Source organism: Petaurus breviceps, unplaced genomic scaffold (genome assembly GCF_028583685.1).
Source record: "Petaurus breviceps papuanus isolate PSGF00001 unplaced genomic scaffold, PetGlider_PUasm1.0 175, whole genome shotgun sequence".
NCBI classification, from domain to species: domain Eukaryota; kingdom Metazoa; phylum Chordata; class Mammalia; order Diprotodontia; family Petauridae; genus Petaurus; species Petaurus breviceps.
The window spans coordinates 2,649,062-2,665,335 of record NW_027185764.1 but is presented as its reverse complement, the minus strand read 5'-3'; the positions used below and the strand labels follow the sequence as shown (position 1 = coordinate 2,665,335).

Genomic DNA, 16,274 nt, shown 5'->3' with positions numbered 1-16,274 from the left:
GCTCCACTGTACCATATATTTTTTGCCACACTTTTATATTCCTCTTCTATTACCTGGTGTTGCTTCTGTCTTCTTCATACTTCTTTTAAAAATCTGTTTTGGTTGGTGTAGCAGCAAGCACCCCAAGCATCCTCAGGGTTGCTGCCAACACAGGTTCTTGGATCTGCTTTGATAAAGGAAAGCAACTCAAAATGGGTTAACAAGCTTACTTTAATCAGTCAGATATGTATTGTTTACCTAGTTCAGGGGAAAAAGGTCAGCACCCCGAACTTCAGAATATACAGACAGAATTATCAAGACAGAAACAGATCAAGTAGACAGATTTCCAAACTGCCCAACCATTACATCCATAACAAACAACATCTGGGTTTCAAAGCCGGGGGGCTCTGGACAACGGCTTCCCAGAATCCAGATCAAATCACAGAACACTTCTCAAAGTGAGCCCCAAAACAAAGCTACACATCAGGGCTTATATAGCCTTCTCATGGCTCAGAGAATGTAACAACCTTATTGACTCACTGGCCAATCAAAAAGTATCTACTGAAAAACAAGCCTCCCACCCCAGGCTTCAGGTGCACTTTAGCCTAGGGGCAGGGAAGATCTTAAAAATTTACATTCCCTTACAATTGGTGAGTTCCTTGTTTCTTTGGACAAATCCCATTTTCTTCTTTGGAATTGTTTCCCTTTTTTATCATTTTTTTCTTTTGCCTTTTGGAGGGGGGAAGGCAGGGCAATTGCGGTTAAGTGACTCACCCAAGGTCACACTACTAGTAAGTGTTAAGTGTCTGAGACTGGATTTGAACTCAGGTCCTCTTGACTCCAGGGCCGGTGCTCTATTCACTGCACAACCTAGCCTCCCCTTCCCCTTTTTCTTTAAAAGAGTTACATTTAGGTATCTCATCCCTGTCATGTCGATTTTCCCCAAAGCATTTTAGCCCATGGAATCCCATGTATCTTTCTTAGGTACTTTTCAAAATCTGTTTCCTCAAAATGTGTGTGTCAGACTATGCCCAGAATTTCTCTCCTTTATCACAAACCTGGATGGTTATTCTCTCCGACCCCAAGATTTCCGTCATGTCCACTTCTATTGACCCCTTTATCCCCGCCCCCCCCCCCAGCCTTCCTAACTTGACTTTCATTGTTGAGGGTGTCACTCTTCTTTCACTCATCCTTGAAACTCCAGGTGTCATCCTCAGTTTCTTTCTTTGCCTCACTTCTCACATCCAGTCAGTTGTGAAGTCCTATCATTTCTACCTTGTTAACATCTTTTGTATTTGCCTCCTTATCTGCTCTGACTCTGCCACTACCCTAATGTATTCACGTATTTATTTATTTTTAACTTAAAATAAAAAAAATTTTGAGTTCCAAATCCTTGATAGGCCCTCCCCCTCTCCATTGAGAAGGCAAGCATTATGATACATATTGTATATATTTGTGTACGTATGGAGAACATTTCTATATTAGCCATGTTGCAAAAAAAAAAAAAGAACAAGAAAAATAAAGTGAAGGAAAAGTAGGCTTGAATCTGCACCCAGAGTTCTTTAATTCTCTCTCTGGAGGTACATAGCATTTCTCATCATGAATGCTTTGGAATTGGCTTGGATCATTGTTTTGATCAGAGTACTTAAGTCTTTCATAGTTGGTCTTCATTACAATATTCCTGTTACTGTGTACAGTGTTTTCCTGGTTCTGCTCACTTTTCTTTGTATCAGTCCCTACAAGTCTTCTTAGTTTTTTTTAAACCATCCTCATCATTTCTTCTAGCACAATAGTATCCATAACAATCACATACTAAAACTTTTTCAGCCATTCCCCAATTGATAGGTACACTCTCATCTTCCAGTTCTTCACCATCACAAAAGAACTGCTATACATATTTTTATACACATAGGTTCTTTTCCTTTTTCTTTGATTTCTTTCAGTATATCCCTAGAGTTTCGCGTAGTACCTAGAACAAAGTATGCACTTAGTTAAGTGCTGCTTCACCCCAACAACTTGTTTCTCTTTATTAATGAGAATCAGATTGGGAATAGAATTTCCTCTTGTTTGTTCCTTCACCTTTTGCAGGATGGATTTATTAATAAGGCAAGTCAAGAATTTGTTTGGTCCTCTCTGCTTTTGGTGGGAGAAAGACACATAGAGAGACAGAGACAGTGAGAGGGAGACAGACAGAGAGACAGGGACACAGACAGAATGATTGAAGCATTTAACAAGTGCTTATTATATGCAGAATGCTATGCTAAGTGCTCAAGATATAGACAGAAAAATTAGACTGTCTTTGCTCTCAAGAAATTCACATTCTAAAGGAGGCAACATATTGAATGTTTCAGGTGCAAGTTGGATGGAAAAGTTCCAATGAGCCTTAGAGTACAGCAACAAAGCAGATAGTCACTTACCCCTGTTTGCCTCAGTTTCCTCATCTGTAAAATGAGCTGGAGAAGGAAATGGCAAACTCCCAGTATCTTTGCCAAGAAAACCCCAAATGGGGTCATGAAGAGTCAGACATGACAGAAAATGACTGATGAATAACAAAAAAAAGATGGGGAAGGAGAAAGAGGGAATATATTTCTGGGGTAATTTTGCTAAATTTGTTAGAGAAATGGGAGGGAAATAGAGGTTTAAAGAGGATGTATATATAACTGGTAAGAGATTGTCTGAGGTGGAATGAACTGAGCTGTGGGCTGATAAGGACGGAGGAAAGGGGGAAACATGGTGTAAATGGAAGAGGCAATAGGTCAGACAATTTCTCTTAGTTTGGATTTTTTTTGGAGTTGGGTGTTAATGGTAATGCAAAAAAAATCTTGGGGTAGCTAGAAATCTTAGGATCTTAGGATCATATATTGAGAGCTGGGAGCAGCCCTCTATATGAAGCTGGTAAGTCATGGATTTGCAACTAGACGACTTTGTTTATTAAAATTTTCACTAGACCTATCATCATTTTGCCCAAAAGTTTCTTTTTAACTCTGGGTGTTTGACCCAATATTCATTTTGCTGATTAATAAGTTGCTTCAGTCACTGTCATTTCTTTTTTTTTAATTTTTAAAATGTAAATTATTTTTTCTTTTTGGAGGGGGAAGGCAGGGCAGTTTGCGGTTAAGATACTTGCCTAAGGTCACATGGCTAGTTTTGTGTTAAGTGTCTGAGGCTGGATTTGAACTCAGGTCCTCCTGATTCCAGGGCCAGTGCTCTATTCACTGCATCATCTATCCTCCCCCATTGTCATTTCTTTATCAAGTTATGCAAAAGGACATGATTCTTAGGTAAGCTATTTTACTCGTATTTTTTTTAAGTGAAAGGAGAGAGAGAGAGAGAGAGAGAGAGAGAGAGAGAGAGAGAGAGAGAGACTTTCCTAAAGTAAATACAAGGAAGCACTAGGTGAGATTCGCCTGACACATAGCCTTTCTCAGAGTAGAAGCAGAGTTGAAAATAAATACAAGAACAAATGCTTCAGAAGATCAGTAAGGCTATCCTTAACAGAGCACTGATTCAAATAAAAGAAAAGATGTATTTAATTAATACATCTGGGGTATGCTAGTCTAACTAAAATGTATTTCATAGGACATCAGAGCTTTTAAATATAAATGTCTCTAAAAGCAGGAGAATACATTGTAAGGGTAACCAAGTTATCCCTCTAGCAGGTCTATATTGTACATGTTATCTGTGGCTGTGAAGAGTTGATGGTTTTGATTGTATCCATTAAGTATGTCTGCTGCTAATGGGACTTAATGAGTCTCCATTAACTGGGCTTCATATTGTGCTGGTTTTGAATTGTAGGAGACAGCACCCTGAATACAGAGGCACTAATTAAGTGTATTTCTTGGAAGGGGATTTTTGTCTGTCTGTGGTGTGCATTTCTTATTTAAAGGACCCTTCTTTTCCTCTATTCTCCCCCCTGCCCTCATTCTACTCTTACTAGCAGGGCCAGGGGGGCATTTATTAAGCTTTTATTGAGTATAGAAATTCAGTTTTATGACAAAAGAGTATAGGAAGGGCTCAACTCATCTAGGGTACAGTAAAATTTGCAAATGTCTTCATTTTTACTTCCCTAATAATTACTTACCAATCTCCTAGGCATGAGAAATAAGTGAATTCTTTTCTATTCATGAGAACTTTGGGATGACCAGGAGTAGGAAAGACTTGGAAAAATTAATGTATAGGACTATCCGTAGTGTTCAGGTTCCAGACAGCAAGTTAATTGAAGCAATAAAGAAATTATTTTGAAAGGGAGAACAAATAAGAAAGGAAATAAGAGAGAGCACTTCGTCAAACTGAGTCTCAAAAGCAACTCCCCCTCCCATAACTCATTATTCATATGTTTATTTTCTTAATTATCTGACATTTTGGATTTTACTATTTTACAGTTTAGAATTGATTTGCTTATTTTGAATAGTCTTCATTATTTTATTATTATATAATATATTGTAATGTATATTATAATATTATTATTAATATTATTAATATCTAGCATATCTATAGCACTTTGAGGTTTGCAAGTGCTTTACATTTGATCCTTGCAACAATCCTCTGATGTAGGGACTTTTATAGGGCACCAGGTGGTACGATGGATAAAGCAGCAGGCCTGGAGTCAGGAAGACCTGAGTTCAATCTGGCTTCAAACACTTGCTAGCCGTTCGACCTGGGCAGTCACTTAACTTCTATTGGCCTCAGTGTATTCATCTGTAAAGTGGGGATAATTATAGCGTTTATATTCCGGGATAAAATGGGGGTAATCATAGCACTTATATTCCAGGATAAAATGAGATGATAATTCCCAAGTGTAGTGCCTGGCATAGAGTAAGCACTGTATATATCTGTGTGTGTGTATATATATATATGTATGTATGTATGTATATATATTACATACATAGATATGTAAATATTATAGATCTTTATATATAACTTAAAAACAATATATATTTAGTATTACTTTCATTTTACAGATGAGAAAAATGAGGCCTAAAGGTTAAGTGAATTGTCTAGGGTAACACAGCTAGTAAGTGTCTGAGGCAGGATCTGAACTCAAGCCTTCATGACTCCAGGTCCAGCACTGCACTGTATCCATCAGATAGAAAGAAAACAAGGTGGGCATAGCCCATTTTTGTTTTTATAGTGGTTTGTTTTATTTCTTGGTGTTCTTCCCCTCCTCCACCTTCCAGGGTTACAGAAGTGTTTTTCCAACTTAAAGAAGTAAATGAGAGAGTGTCTTACATAAAGGAGGCCTTGCTCTCTCTGGACAGCCATGTGGGACACCTGCAGGATCTCTCTGCCTTGACAGTAGATACATTGAAAGTACTTTCAGCTGTTGACACCCTGCAACTGGAAGAAGCCCTGCTGGCCAGCTCAAAGCACAGCACTTGCAGAAAACTGCCCCATAGCTGGAACAATGTCATCTGCTCAGGGATGCTGAGCAGCTTGGGGAACTCTGGGAAGATGAACTGTCGGTATTACAGCATGCCTCCATCCTTGTTCCACAGCCGGATGAGGAGCCACCACCTTTCTGGAAGGCAGAATAGTTCCCTGGCACAGATCATGGACAGCCAAGAAGAAGAGGACCAAGAAAAGAAAGGAGCGCCAAGCAATCCAGTGACCGTGTTCCTGGACAGCCAATCACCTCCTAAGCTTAGTCAGTTTCTCTTGCTTTCTCCCAGTCCAGCAAGGGCTGCTCTTTCGGCAGAAGCTGACATGACTCTGGCTCCTACAAAACCTGCAACTGGGCCTGGGTTGGGTTGGTTGGCGGTGGACTCACATGCCAGTCAGAAAAATGGTCCCCTTTCGCTGAACTGTCAGACATCATCTGCTGTTGATAAAGAGTCCGTTGAAGAGTCCCATGAGCAGGGTGATCTTGCTGTAAATAGATCAATGGGAAAGAACAATGGAGATCACCTTCTGCCAACCCACTCTTCTATCCCTCAGTCAGTGAAAGTGACTTCACTTCCTTGCCAGACAGACAGTTTGAGAGCAGGAGGTGGCTATGTGAATTGGGCATTTTCAGAAGGGGATGATGAAACTGGTGTGCTTAACACCAAGAAAAAATGGCATTCACAGTTGCCCTCCAGGTGTAAACTGGACTGTTCAGGCAGCAGTCACTGCCAAGGCCAGATGGGGACAACCAAATCCCTTAACCACAACTCAGCAAGGTCCCTCCAATGCAGTAACAGTTCAAAGTCAGAATCATCGCTTCAGCCAAACACATGCGTTTGGAACAACCCCCTTCGTAGAGATTGGACCTTTCTCCAAAATGGCAGCTTTAGATCCCACAAGGAGAAGAGATTGATGAAGACCTGCAAAAGTAAAGGCAAGGGAAGGATATCTTTCCATCTATACTAAATTATCTGTCTAAAACATTCCCATATTTTCATGAGAAGGTCTTTGACCTTTGTCCCCCCCTCCCAAATCTTTCCTATGTTCTAGTTCTGCTTTATAAAAATAATTTGTTTTTCCTAAACAGTGACCTCAGTCTTGCATTTCATGTTCATTGTATTCAATTGTATTCCACAGATTTTTCAAGGCCCTCAGAGAGGTCCCAGTCAGTGTGGGCCAAAGCAAAACTTCGAAGTAAGGACAGGAAATTGTCAAAAGAAAAGAAAAAAATGCAGCCATTTCAAGTTCCGGTAGGTATAATTTCAAAAGCCACATTTTCTTCTGGTTTTTCTTGGTTATTATTTTGATGTGGTCACTTGCCTAAGCCATGCTGTTCCTTGTTTCAGAGTGTCACATACAGTGTAAGAAAGATAACCCACAAAAGAGAGGTTATGTGTAATAGTGTGAGGAATTGAAGGGAATTACTAATCCACTTTTGAAATATTAAGAATAATTCCAAGATCCCATATCCCTGTGCTTTGGGATCTTCCATGAGCAATAGTGGGGAATCTATTGCAGCAGAAATACTAAGTTAACTCCTAAACATGCTTTTGAGATCATGAGACTCCTCTCTACTCCTGGCTTCTTTTATTCTCTTTGTTTCCCCTTCCTATTCCTTTCTTTTTTCTTACTTTAGTCCTGTCAGTGATGCCTACTCTGTCACTCTGGGATGTGGTTTAGGCCTATTCAAATGGGTGCCATTTTAATCTTTATACATATGGTAGCCTTGTCTTTGACCAGGTAACACGAAAAAATATGAATCCATTTTCTAACGTCCCCTGTTAATTCTTGATCCATAGACCTGATCAGATTTTGTAACTCTTATTGACTGTCAAAGTAGCTCTATTTGTGGATAAACGACTGTGAGAGGAATGGGTGCCACTCATCAATCACTTTATTAAGTGCCTACTATGTGCCTATCTTTCTGGAGAGTACTACGTTGAGGGAAAATGAAGTTAAGGACCTAAAACCCCAATGGAATTTTAGCTTTTTCAGTTTTTGCTAATGTTAAGATTCTAAAGGTGTTTCTTTCAACCTTATAATTATATAGTTTCTTTCACGTTTTCTTTTCTACCCCTGGGGAATAGAAAGAGTACTTGATCTCAGAAACTTGAGTACAGCATTTAAAAAATATAGAATATCCTTATTTTACCCCTTGGAAACAAAAATTTGAGTTATAGATCTTGGGGTATGGGACATGATGCAGTTTAATTATACTGTGAAATGTCAAGACTGTAGAATTGATCTCTCTTTCCTTTGAAACCTGGTGACAGAGTACAAGAGGATGTTGAGTACAATTTGATTGGCATTTCATATTAACTCCCCCTCTTTTCATCATCCCCTCCCAAGAACTATTGCTTGTGTTTTTATTAATACAGCATTAATGTTGTCAAGAAAGTAGAACTTTAGATTGTATTTATTGACTTCAGAAAGTAACAGATATGACATAGAGGATAGTTGGCCAAATATTTACTCTACTGTTATAAGAGTAATCTATTTGGAGCCCCCTTGTTGCTGTTTCAGCATCAGGGATAGCCAAGGGATTCTAAGCTCATTTGGAAGACTTGTGGACACGTGGTCTAGCAGGACAACACTGCCCTTCTTCTTTGAGGGAGACTTTGAAGTTGGGCTCCACTGTCCATATGATCATGCAGACCTGCGAAAATCTAAATTTAGCCATAGAATTAAGACCATAGATCCGGAGTGGCAAAGGACTTTGAAAGTCTCTGAATCTAAGCATCTCGTTTTTTCAATGAGGAAAGTGAGCCTCTAATAAAAGGTTAAGTGACATATCTAGAAGAGTCAAATAGTTAGGAAGTAGTCAGGCATGTGAGGCAAGATTTGAAATCAGGTCTTCCTGACTCTAATTCCATTGTGCTATCCACCATTTCATACTGCCTCAAAAACCATTTACGTGGTTCTCTGCTCATTTATCAATTCTACTGTTTCTTCTCTTAATTCCTCTCTTTCTCTTCTAGAAACAGGTTTGTATCAAGGGGGCATGTAGGGTTATAAATACATATATGTATATATATATACACATACAGTATGTATGTGCATATATATATATGTGTGTGAGTATATATACAGAATGTTTCTGCATAGAATTTTTGGAACAGTATCTGATTGCTATGATAGCTGTTACTCTTTGTGAGGGAAGACTTCTGAACAGAGAAGAGACAGCAACATTTTTTATCTCTAACCATTAGGAATTCCGTTTTACTTGGAATGGCAGTACATTTTTCTTTATCTGAACAGTTTTGGGACAGTCGGTATTAAATAGGCATAAGATTGGACTGCCTTGGCCAATCTGGAACAAAAGGAAATATATTCACATTTTCTTTTTTGTAGTTTTTTTTGGGGGGGGGCAGATTTGAGACAAATATATAGACTGTGTCTACATGGCATAGTTTTATAGAAAATCAAGGAATTTTCTACCTAGTTTCTGGGTTATCTCAGTTCTCTATTAAGTACTTTCTTGCTTTTTGTAATGCCATGGACTTTATGCTAGGAAAATCTGATTATCCATTTTTCTGAGAGCTGCTATTCATGTAGATTGTTCCTAGTGGTCATAATGGCCCTTCAGAGTTTGATAGCAAACTAGCACAAGTTTCCTAACTTAATTATTATCATCATTACAAAAGAAATTTAGATTCTTAATTTTTAGAGAATGGTCTGTGTCCTTTAGGAAAATCATCTAAGATGAACATTTAAATTTACATATGTATATATGTATGTATGTATGTATACACACATATATATGGGAGAGAGAGAGAGAGAGAGAGAGAGAGAGAGAGAGAGAGAACAGAAGAGAAGAGAAGCTATTGTAGTTGGGATATCCAGTCTAGGTGATAATCATAATTTAAGATGAATAGCTCTTTACCAACATCTGTCCTTTTCTCCAGGTGATAACAGTGAATAGCTGCTGCACACAGGTGAATTCAGAACCAGCAGAGAAAACGTTTTCAGGAGAGGAAAAAGAGGATGATAAAAACTGGCTTCTTGTCTCCGAATTTAGTCAGATAAGTATGTAATGATCAGTGCAAATTTTAGACCTTTAGAATATATCTTTAGGAGTATATTCCTATGTAAATATGAATGTTGACTGTGGAAGATAGTGAATGTTTCTTTTCTTTTCTTTCTTTTTTTTCTTTTTGGAGGGGGGAAGGCAGGGCTATTGGGGTTAAGTGGCTTGCCCAAGGACACACAGCTAGGAAGTGTCAAGTGTCTGAGGCTAGATTTGAACGGAGGTCCTCCTGATGCCAGGGGCAGGTGTTCTATTCACTGCTCCTTCTAGCTACCCCTGTAAATATTTAGTTTGTCACAGGCACTTAATGGAGAAAGCTGGGCTGAGAATATACCATATGGTTCAGAAACTAACTCAAGATTGAGTCACCTATGGATAGAATGAAAGGCATCTGACAGTTTAATACTAAAAATGATTCAATTATTTGGAGGAAGGCCAGAATACTACCTTAAGAACAAAAGGGCACTTTCTAGGAATTAACCTTTTCCTGTTTTTTCTTTTCTTTCCCTATTTAGTGTAATAGAAGCCATTTTATTTTAGCTTTTTGCAGATGTTTATTCATTAGCAATGTCCCCTCCTGCCCTGCCCTCTGCCTATGAAGAATCATACATTAGGATGCAGAAATAAAATGAATATTTGAGATTTTTGAGTCCAGATCTCTCATTTTATAGTTGAAGAAATAAATGTTTTTGTCTCAATCTGCCCCACTTTCTCCTCAAATTTACCAAATAGAGAATACATATAGAGCATGTTATAAATGGGATAGAGCTACATAATTGTCTGCTATTGTCTTATTTAAGATTGTCTCTACTAGTTCTTTAAGTGACAGGGAAAGGAGATTGTTAGTAAAACAACAAAAACAAGAATAACCTGTCATTTCTACAGGGTGTGGGCAATTCTACAGGTACGGATAGCAATTCCTCTAGAAAAAAGTCAAGAGCTATTATAATCAGTTCATCACCCTTGGTCTACTTGTTAATGATCTTTCTTTTTGGTAACACATACACACAGATGTACACACACACACACACACACACTCCTTTTCATTTCACCTACAGTTGTCTGAGAGCTGAGAGCTGTGTTGAAACATTAAGAGCAATGCAATTCATTGGTGCTCTCTCTCTCTCTCCCCTTCCTTTTCTTTCTCTCTTCCTTTCTTTTTCATTCCTTCTTTCTCTTCCTCTCTCTTCCTTTCTTTTTCTTTCCTTCCTCCATTCCTCTCTTTTTTCTTTCTGCAGTGAGAATGCACAATTTCTGAATTATATTAATAATATAATTAATAAATGATACACAAATGATACAAACAACAAAATAGTAACAAATGAAACAAATAACAACTTGTATTTATGATTTTTCTAGACAAACTATTAAGAGCAAAGACAAAGGAAAGGAGAGCTCACGTTCAGAATTATACAAATAAGTATAAAATTTGCAGTGATCTGTGTTGTTGTATCATGACCAAATGCTTACCTATGTTCAAAGTGAGGGTTAGTTTACCTCTTGCAAGAAAGTTAAGGGCTCAAATAATGGCATCCATTCTCGAGGTTTTTAGTGAGAATGAAGTATACCCCCAGTAATGGAAGAGTGGTTAGGGTAAAAAGGATATGAAGGGGTGGCGGCCAAGTGGCACAGCGAGTAAGAGCACCGGCTCCAGTGTTGAGAAGATCTGGAGATCGAATCCCGGGTTCAGACACTTAGCACCCACCCAGAAACACCTGGCCGTGTAACCTTGAGCATGTTATTTAACCCCAATTGCTTAGGGGTGGCCAGGTGGCTCAGTGAGTAAGAGCACCGGCTCCAGTGTCAGGATGACCTGGATCAAATCCGGGCTCAGATACTCAGCACCACACCCAGAAATAATTGGCTGTGTAACCTTGAGCAAGTTACTTAACCCTGATTGCTTTAAAAAAAAAAAAAGGATATGAAGAGGCAATGGGGAATTCTAACTCATCTTAGGAGGCTGGAAAGTAGAAGAACATGATATAGGAAAGAAATCAAAAAAGAAAAGCCGCTGACCACCTAGAGCTAAGAAACATGAGATTTCCCAAAGAAAAGGAACCTGGACCCACCAAGCAGGAAGCACTTTCTTGTCCTCCAGTAAATTCACAGTGGCCATTAGAAGAGAGATCATGTGGAGCAAGACAAGTCCAGTAGTGGGAGCTGGTGATTTCCTGCTCAGGGATAGCTGGAGCAGCTCTCTTTAAGCCCAATAATAATCATTATGGCTTCTCTAGAGGATCTGGGAGAGTACAGAGAAACTCTGAAGATTTAACACACTGGATGACAGTTACCTGCTTCTAGTAAAGATGCAAATAATGTGACCAGATACAACCTGGAAAGCTTTGCTAGAGGTTAAGATAGAGTGGAGTTGCCAGACCTGGAGTCAGGAAGACTCATCTTTAAGAGTTTAAATTCGACCTCAGGCACTTAACTAACTGTGTGACCCTGGGCAAGTCACTTAACCACGTTTGCCTCACTTTCATCATCTATAAAATGAGTTGGAGAAGGAAGTGTCTAACCACTCTAATATCTTTGCCAAGAAAACCCCAAATGGGGTCACAAATAGTCAGATACAACCAAAAAATGACTGAACAAAAAAGATTAAAAAACCCAAAAATCTTTTGATTATAAAATATCATTTTCAGAAGAAGGCAGATTTTGGAAGAGAATAGCTAATTAAGAAGATGGTGTCCAGGATGGGTTTTGGGTATCTTAACCACAACTTAATATAATTACTGGACAGGGATTTGAGAAAGGTAATTCTCTTAGTTTTTATAAAAAAGGAAAGAAAATGGAGCCTTTAGACTATGAACCAGCGAACAGTTAGTTGGAGAGAATTAGTCCTGTCTAAAGCAAAGGGGGTGTATTGCTGAGTAGTGGGAAATAAAATTAGGTAAATAGGATGGGGCCAGATTAAGAGGATTGAAAGTCTGACCGAGGACATTATAATACTTGCTTTTCTTAGCGCACAGAGTGGTTGAGAGGACCAAATGAAATGATGAGTATGAGGTTGCTGCTTCTCAGTCAATTGAGACTTAATGTATGTATGTATGTTGTTGTTCCGTTATGGCTGACTTTGTGACTCTTCATGACCCCATGGACCATTCTGTCTGTGGCATTTTCTTGGCAAAGACACTGGAATAATTTGTCCTTTCCTTCTCCAGCGAATTAGGACAGAGTTTAAGTGACTTGTCCAGGGTCACATAGCTAGTAAGTGTCTGAGGATGAATTTGAACTCAGCTCTTCCTGATTCTAGGCCCAGCGTTCTATCCACTGAGACTTCTAGCTTGTCCCAGGGTGTGTATAGTGCTTTGTAAACCTTCAGATACCATAGAATCACAAGTTGTCATTATTGTTATTCCAGATGCACTAGGGTGGTAACAATCCATGTTTTAGAGCAAATGATTATAAATATAAAATAATCATATTTAAAGAACACTTCCTTCCAAAGTAGGCTTTGAACTAGACCCTCTGACTCTAGATTTAGTGCTTTTTCCCATATAGCTTCATTAGCACAGGTCATGTCAAACTTCCTAATTCCTTTTTTTGGATATAGTTACTAAATTGGTAATAGTAGCTAGCATTTATTTATTTAGCACTTTAAGGTTTATGAAATACTTTACATGTATTATCTCATTTGAGCTTTCAACAACTCTGTGAAGTAAGTGCTATTTAATATCTCATTTTACAGATGGGGAAACTAAGGCTAAGAGTTTAAGTGACATGTTTAGGGTCACACAGCAGGTAAATGTTTGAAAAAGTGTTTCCCAAGTCCCAGTCCTGTGCTCTAGCCAACATATCACCTCATTGCCTCTTTGGAGATAAATCAGGGGAATGCTTGAGATAACTATTTCCTTATCTGGATGTCAGTAAGCAGCTGCTAGGTGGTGCCATAGTGCACTGAGTGCCAGGCCTGGAGTCAGGAAGGCTCATCTTGAGTTCAAATATGGCCTCAGACACTTACTAACTGTGTGACCTTGGTCAAGTCACTTAATTCTGGTTGCCTCAGTTTCAACATATGTAAATAAGTTGGAGAAGGAAAATATGCTCCATTATCTTTGCTAAGAAAACCCCAAATGGAGCAATGAAGAATCAGACACAACTGAATGACAAAATAATGAAGTAAAAATAAGGTCTATTGTGCTATTATGTGTGTGTATGTATATATATATATATACATATATATAATAGATATATAGATAAAGACAATAGTGTAATTATGTGGATTTGGAGCTGGCTGAATGGCAAGACCCAAATAGTGCCAACTTGGGGAGGCAGGATGGCATGATGAAAAGGGTAACAGATTTGAGAAAGGAGGATTTCAGTTCTGATCACTCTCCCACTTCTTATATGACCATGAGAAAGTCATATAACTTCTCTGGGCCTCAGTTTTCTCAATTGTAAATGAGGTTGGACTAGATGGCCTCCGAGGTACTTCTGTCTAAATCTATGATCCTCTGGTCATATGCATTAATAGGTACCTCTTTTGGTCATCAGGTGAAGGGTTTTTATGTTCATAATAACTTCTAGAATTATCTGCTAAGACAGATAATTGGAATAATTGTGGTCTCTATAGGTGGTCTCTTTATTTGGGGAATAAATAATTTACCACCATATTTACCATGGATGAGAAGGATGCTAATTAAGGACCTAATTAAGGTCAATGTCAGAAGGTGACAGAAATCTAGTAGAATAAAAATATTTTAATATTTGTTTATTATAATAATTATATTTATATAATTTATCGACTAGTAGGAATTTATAATTCATCTAATTATATATTCTATATCCAAATATAAATGTATAATTATAACTGTTATAATAAAAATATCTAGTAGAAAAAATAAGTAGTTATCTCAAGATGCTTCAAAGTAGGAGGTTAAGTATCATTCAATTAATTTAGTAAATATTTATCAGATACTTGCCAGGTCCAGAGCAGTGAATCTTTACTGAAGGGGAAGCACAATATGATTAAGAATTGGTTTCTACTTTCATGGCAAGTATAGTCTAGTGAGGCATGTGCCATAAATAGAAATAATTTTAATAGTATATCTGATAAATGCTGCAAAAAAGTACTAAGTGACATTTTAGGCAGGGGGAGGTTTTGCAGGGAAAGGTCATAATTAACTCAAAGGGTCAAGGGGGACTTCTTGGAAAAGACGTCATTTGAGTTAGGCCTGAAGAATGAGAAATGTATGAGATAAAGATGGAATGGTAAAAGTGATTTCAGATGGTCATTTAGTGATGTCAACCAAATCAGAGAATCGAGTTTTGGGGCATTTAGGAAAAAGAGAAGGGCTCACAAAACAAGTTTTCTGAAGGCATGTTTAAATATCATCAGATTTCTGCAGAAATCACTTCGGAAAGTAAGAGTTCTGTTTCTGACTTTCCCAGTAGGCACTTTTAAAAAATTCAGAATAACTTAAAAGAATTATGTCTATGAACAAACCTCCTCTGTCACTGAAGGAAAAATGGGCCTTTTGAATTTCCTAGTCACCTCAACTTCGAATAGAGTCATTAGGAAAAAAAAAAACCCAATCACCTCCAGTGTTTTGTTAATGGCTATTAATGAGTGATTTTTCAGACTAACATCATCCACCATTTTATTTTAAATTTTTTGTTATATTTTGTTTTTTCTTAACCTTCACTTCCAAATAAATCATTCCATATACATTTAATGAAAATTAAAAATAATTTTGGGGGGAGGGTAGGTCTTCAATAATTTCTTCATATTATTCCAACATCTGCAGTAATTATGCAACATATTAAGTATGCTGTAGCATAGAACTTATAAATGCCTGCAATCTGAAGCTAAAAAATTAAATAAAATCAGTTTTTACTTGATAAGTGTGGACTTTATTCCTTAGACTTTTTTTTTTATTGGGGAGGACTGAGACCTGTATCTTTAACCTAAATTTCTCCTAGCCCTGTTAAGTAAATATACTATTCTGAGATATTTTTTTTCTTTCAGCTTCTTACTTCTGATCCCAAAGCATACAAACACTTTTAATTCTCTTTTGGGAAGAAAAGAAATTGTTCAAATAAAAAAAATTAACATGGACTTTAATTTTCTTTTAAATTACGTTTAGAACCACATATATACCAGAAAATGAAACCTCAGAAAATTGAAAGACATGCCATATGCATCAGTGATCATCTAAAGCAACCCCATGAGGTAAGAAATTTTATTCAACAGGTGACAAATAGAGGTAAATTTCCTAACTTGTCAACTGCATTAATTTCAACTTTCTGCCCTATCATTCTCTCCTCCTTGCCCTCTGCTTTAAATTTATTTCCTTTGTTCTTTATTTTGGCATCTTTGCCTATTGTTTTTCTTTTCAAGATTGTCTCTTTCTTTGCCTGTTGTTCTTTTGATTTCTCTACCTGCTTACCTTTGTCCTTTTCTTTTCTTTTTTTCTTTGGAGGGGGAAGGCCAGGCAATTGGGGTTAAGTGACTTGCCCAAGGTCACACGGCTAGAAAGTGTTAAGTGTCTGAGGTCGCATTTGAACTCAGGTCCTCCTGACTCCAGGGCCAGTGCTCTATTCACTGCGCCACCTAGCCACCCCATCCTTTTCTCTATCCAATTCTATTCAACAAATACTACTGAGTGTGTATTCTGTGTGAAGCATAGGCAATGAGAAAATGAAAAGATGAGGAGTTTACAGTCTAGTGGGAGAGACAAGGTTTGGTCACAATAAATTGTAATATACAGGGGAAATGTTTTTATTTTTGTGAGAAACATACTTGTGGGGATCACAGGACTTCACAAGGTAGGGTCAGGGTGTGAGCCCGAACAAGCTTCTGCTTCCCTGGTGGTCCTTGGGAAAATCCATGTGAAATACCCTTTAGTACATAAAACCCTTCTCTCTCTCTCTCTCTCTCTCT

General features: G+C 38.0%; 1 protein-coding gene across 1 annotated transcript in view; it reads left to right on the top strand.

The window, feature by feature from the left end:
* Nucleotides 1-16,274, top strand: part of TRPM6 (transient receptor potential cation channel subfamily M member 6) — a 209,344-nt gene that overhangs the window by 149,337 nt on the left and 43,733 nt on the right. Inside the window, exons 26-29 of the mRNA XM_069084606.1 lie at nt 5,157-6,295; nt 6,499-6,611; nt 9,267-9,387; nt 15,478-15,563. Of these exons, the coding sequence (XP_068940707.1) occupies nt 5,157-6,295; nt 6,499-6,611; nt 9,267-9,387; nt 15,478-15,563 (1,459 nt within the window). The remainder of the gene's footprint in view (nt 1-5,156; nt 6,296-6,498; nt 6,612-9,266; nt 9,388-15,477; nt 15,564-16,274) is intronic.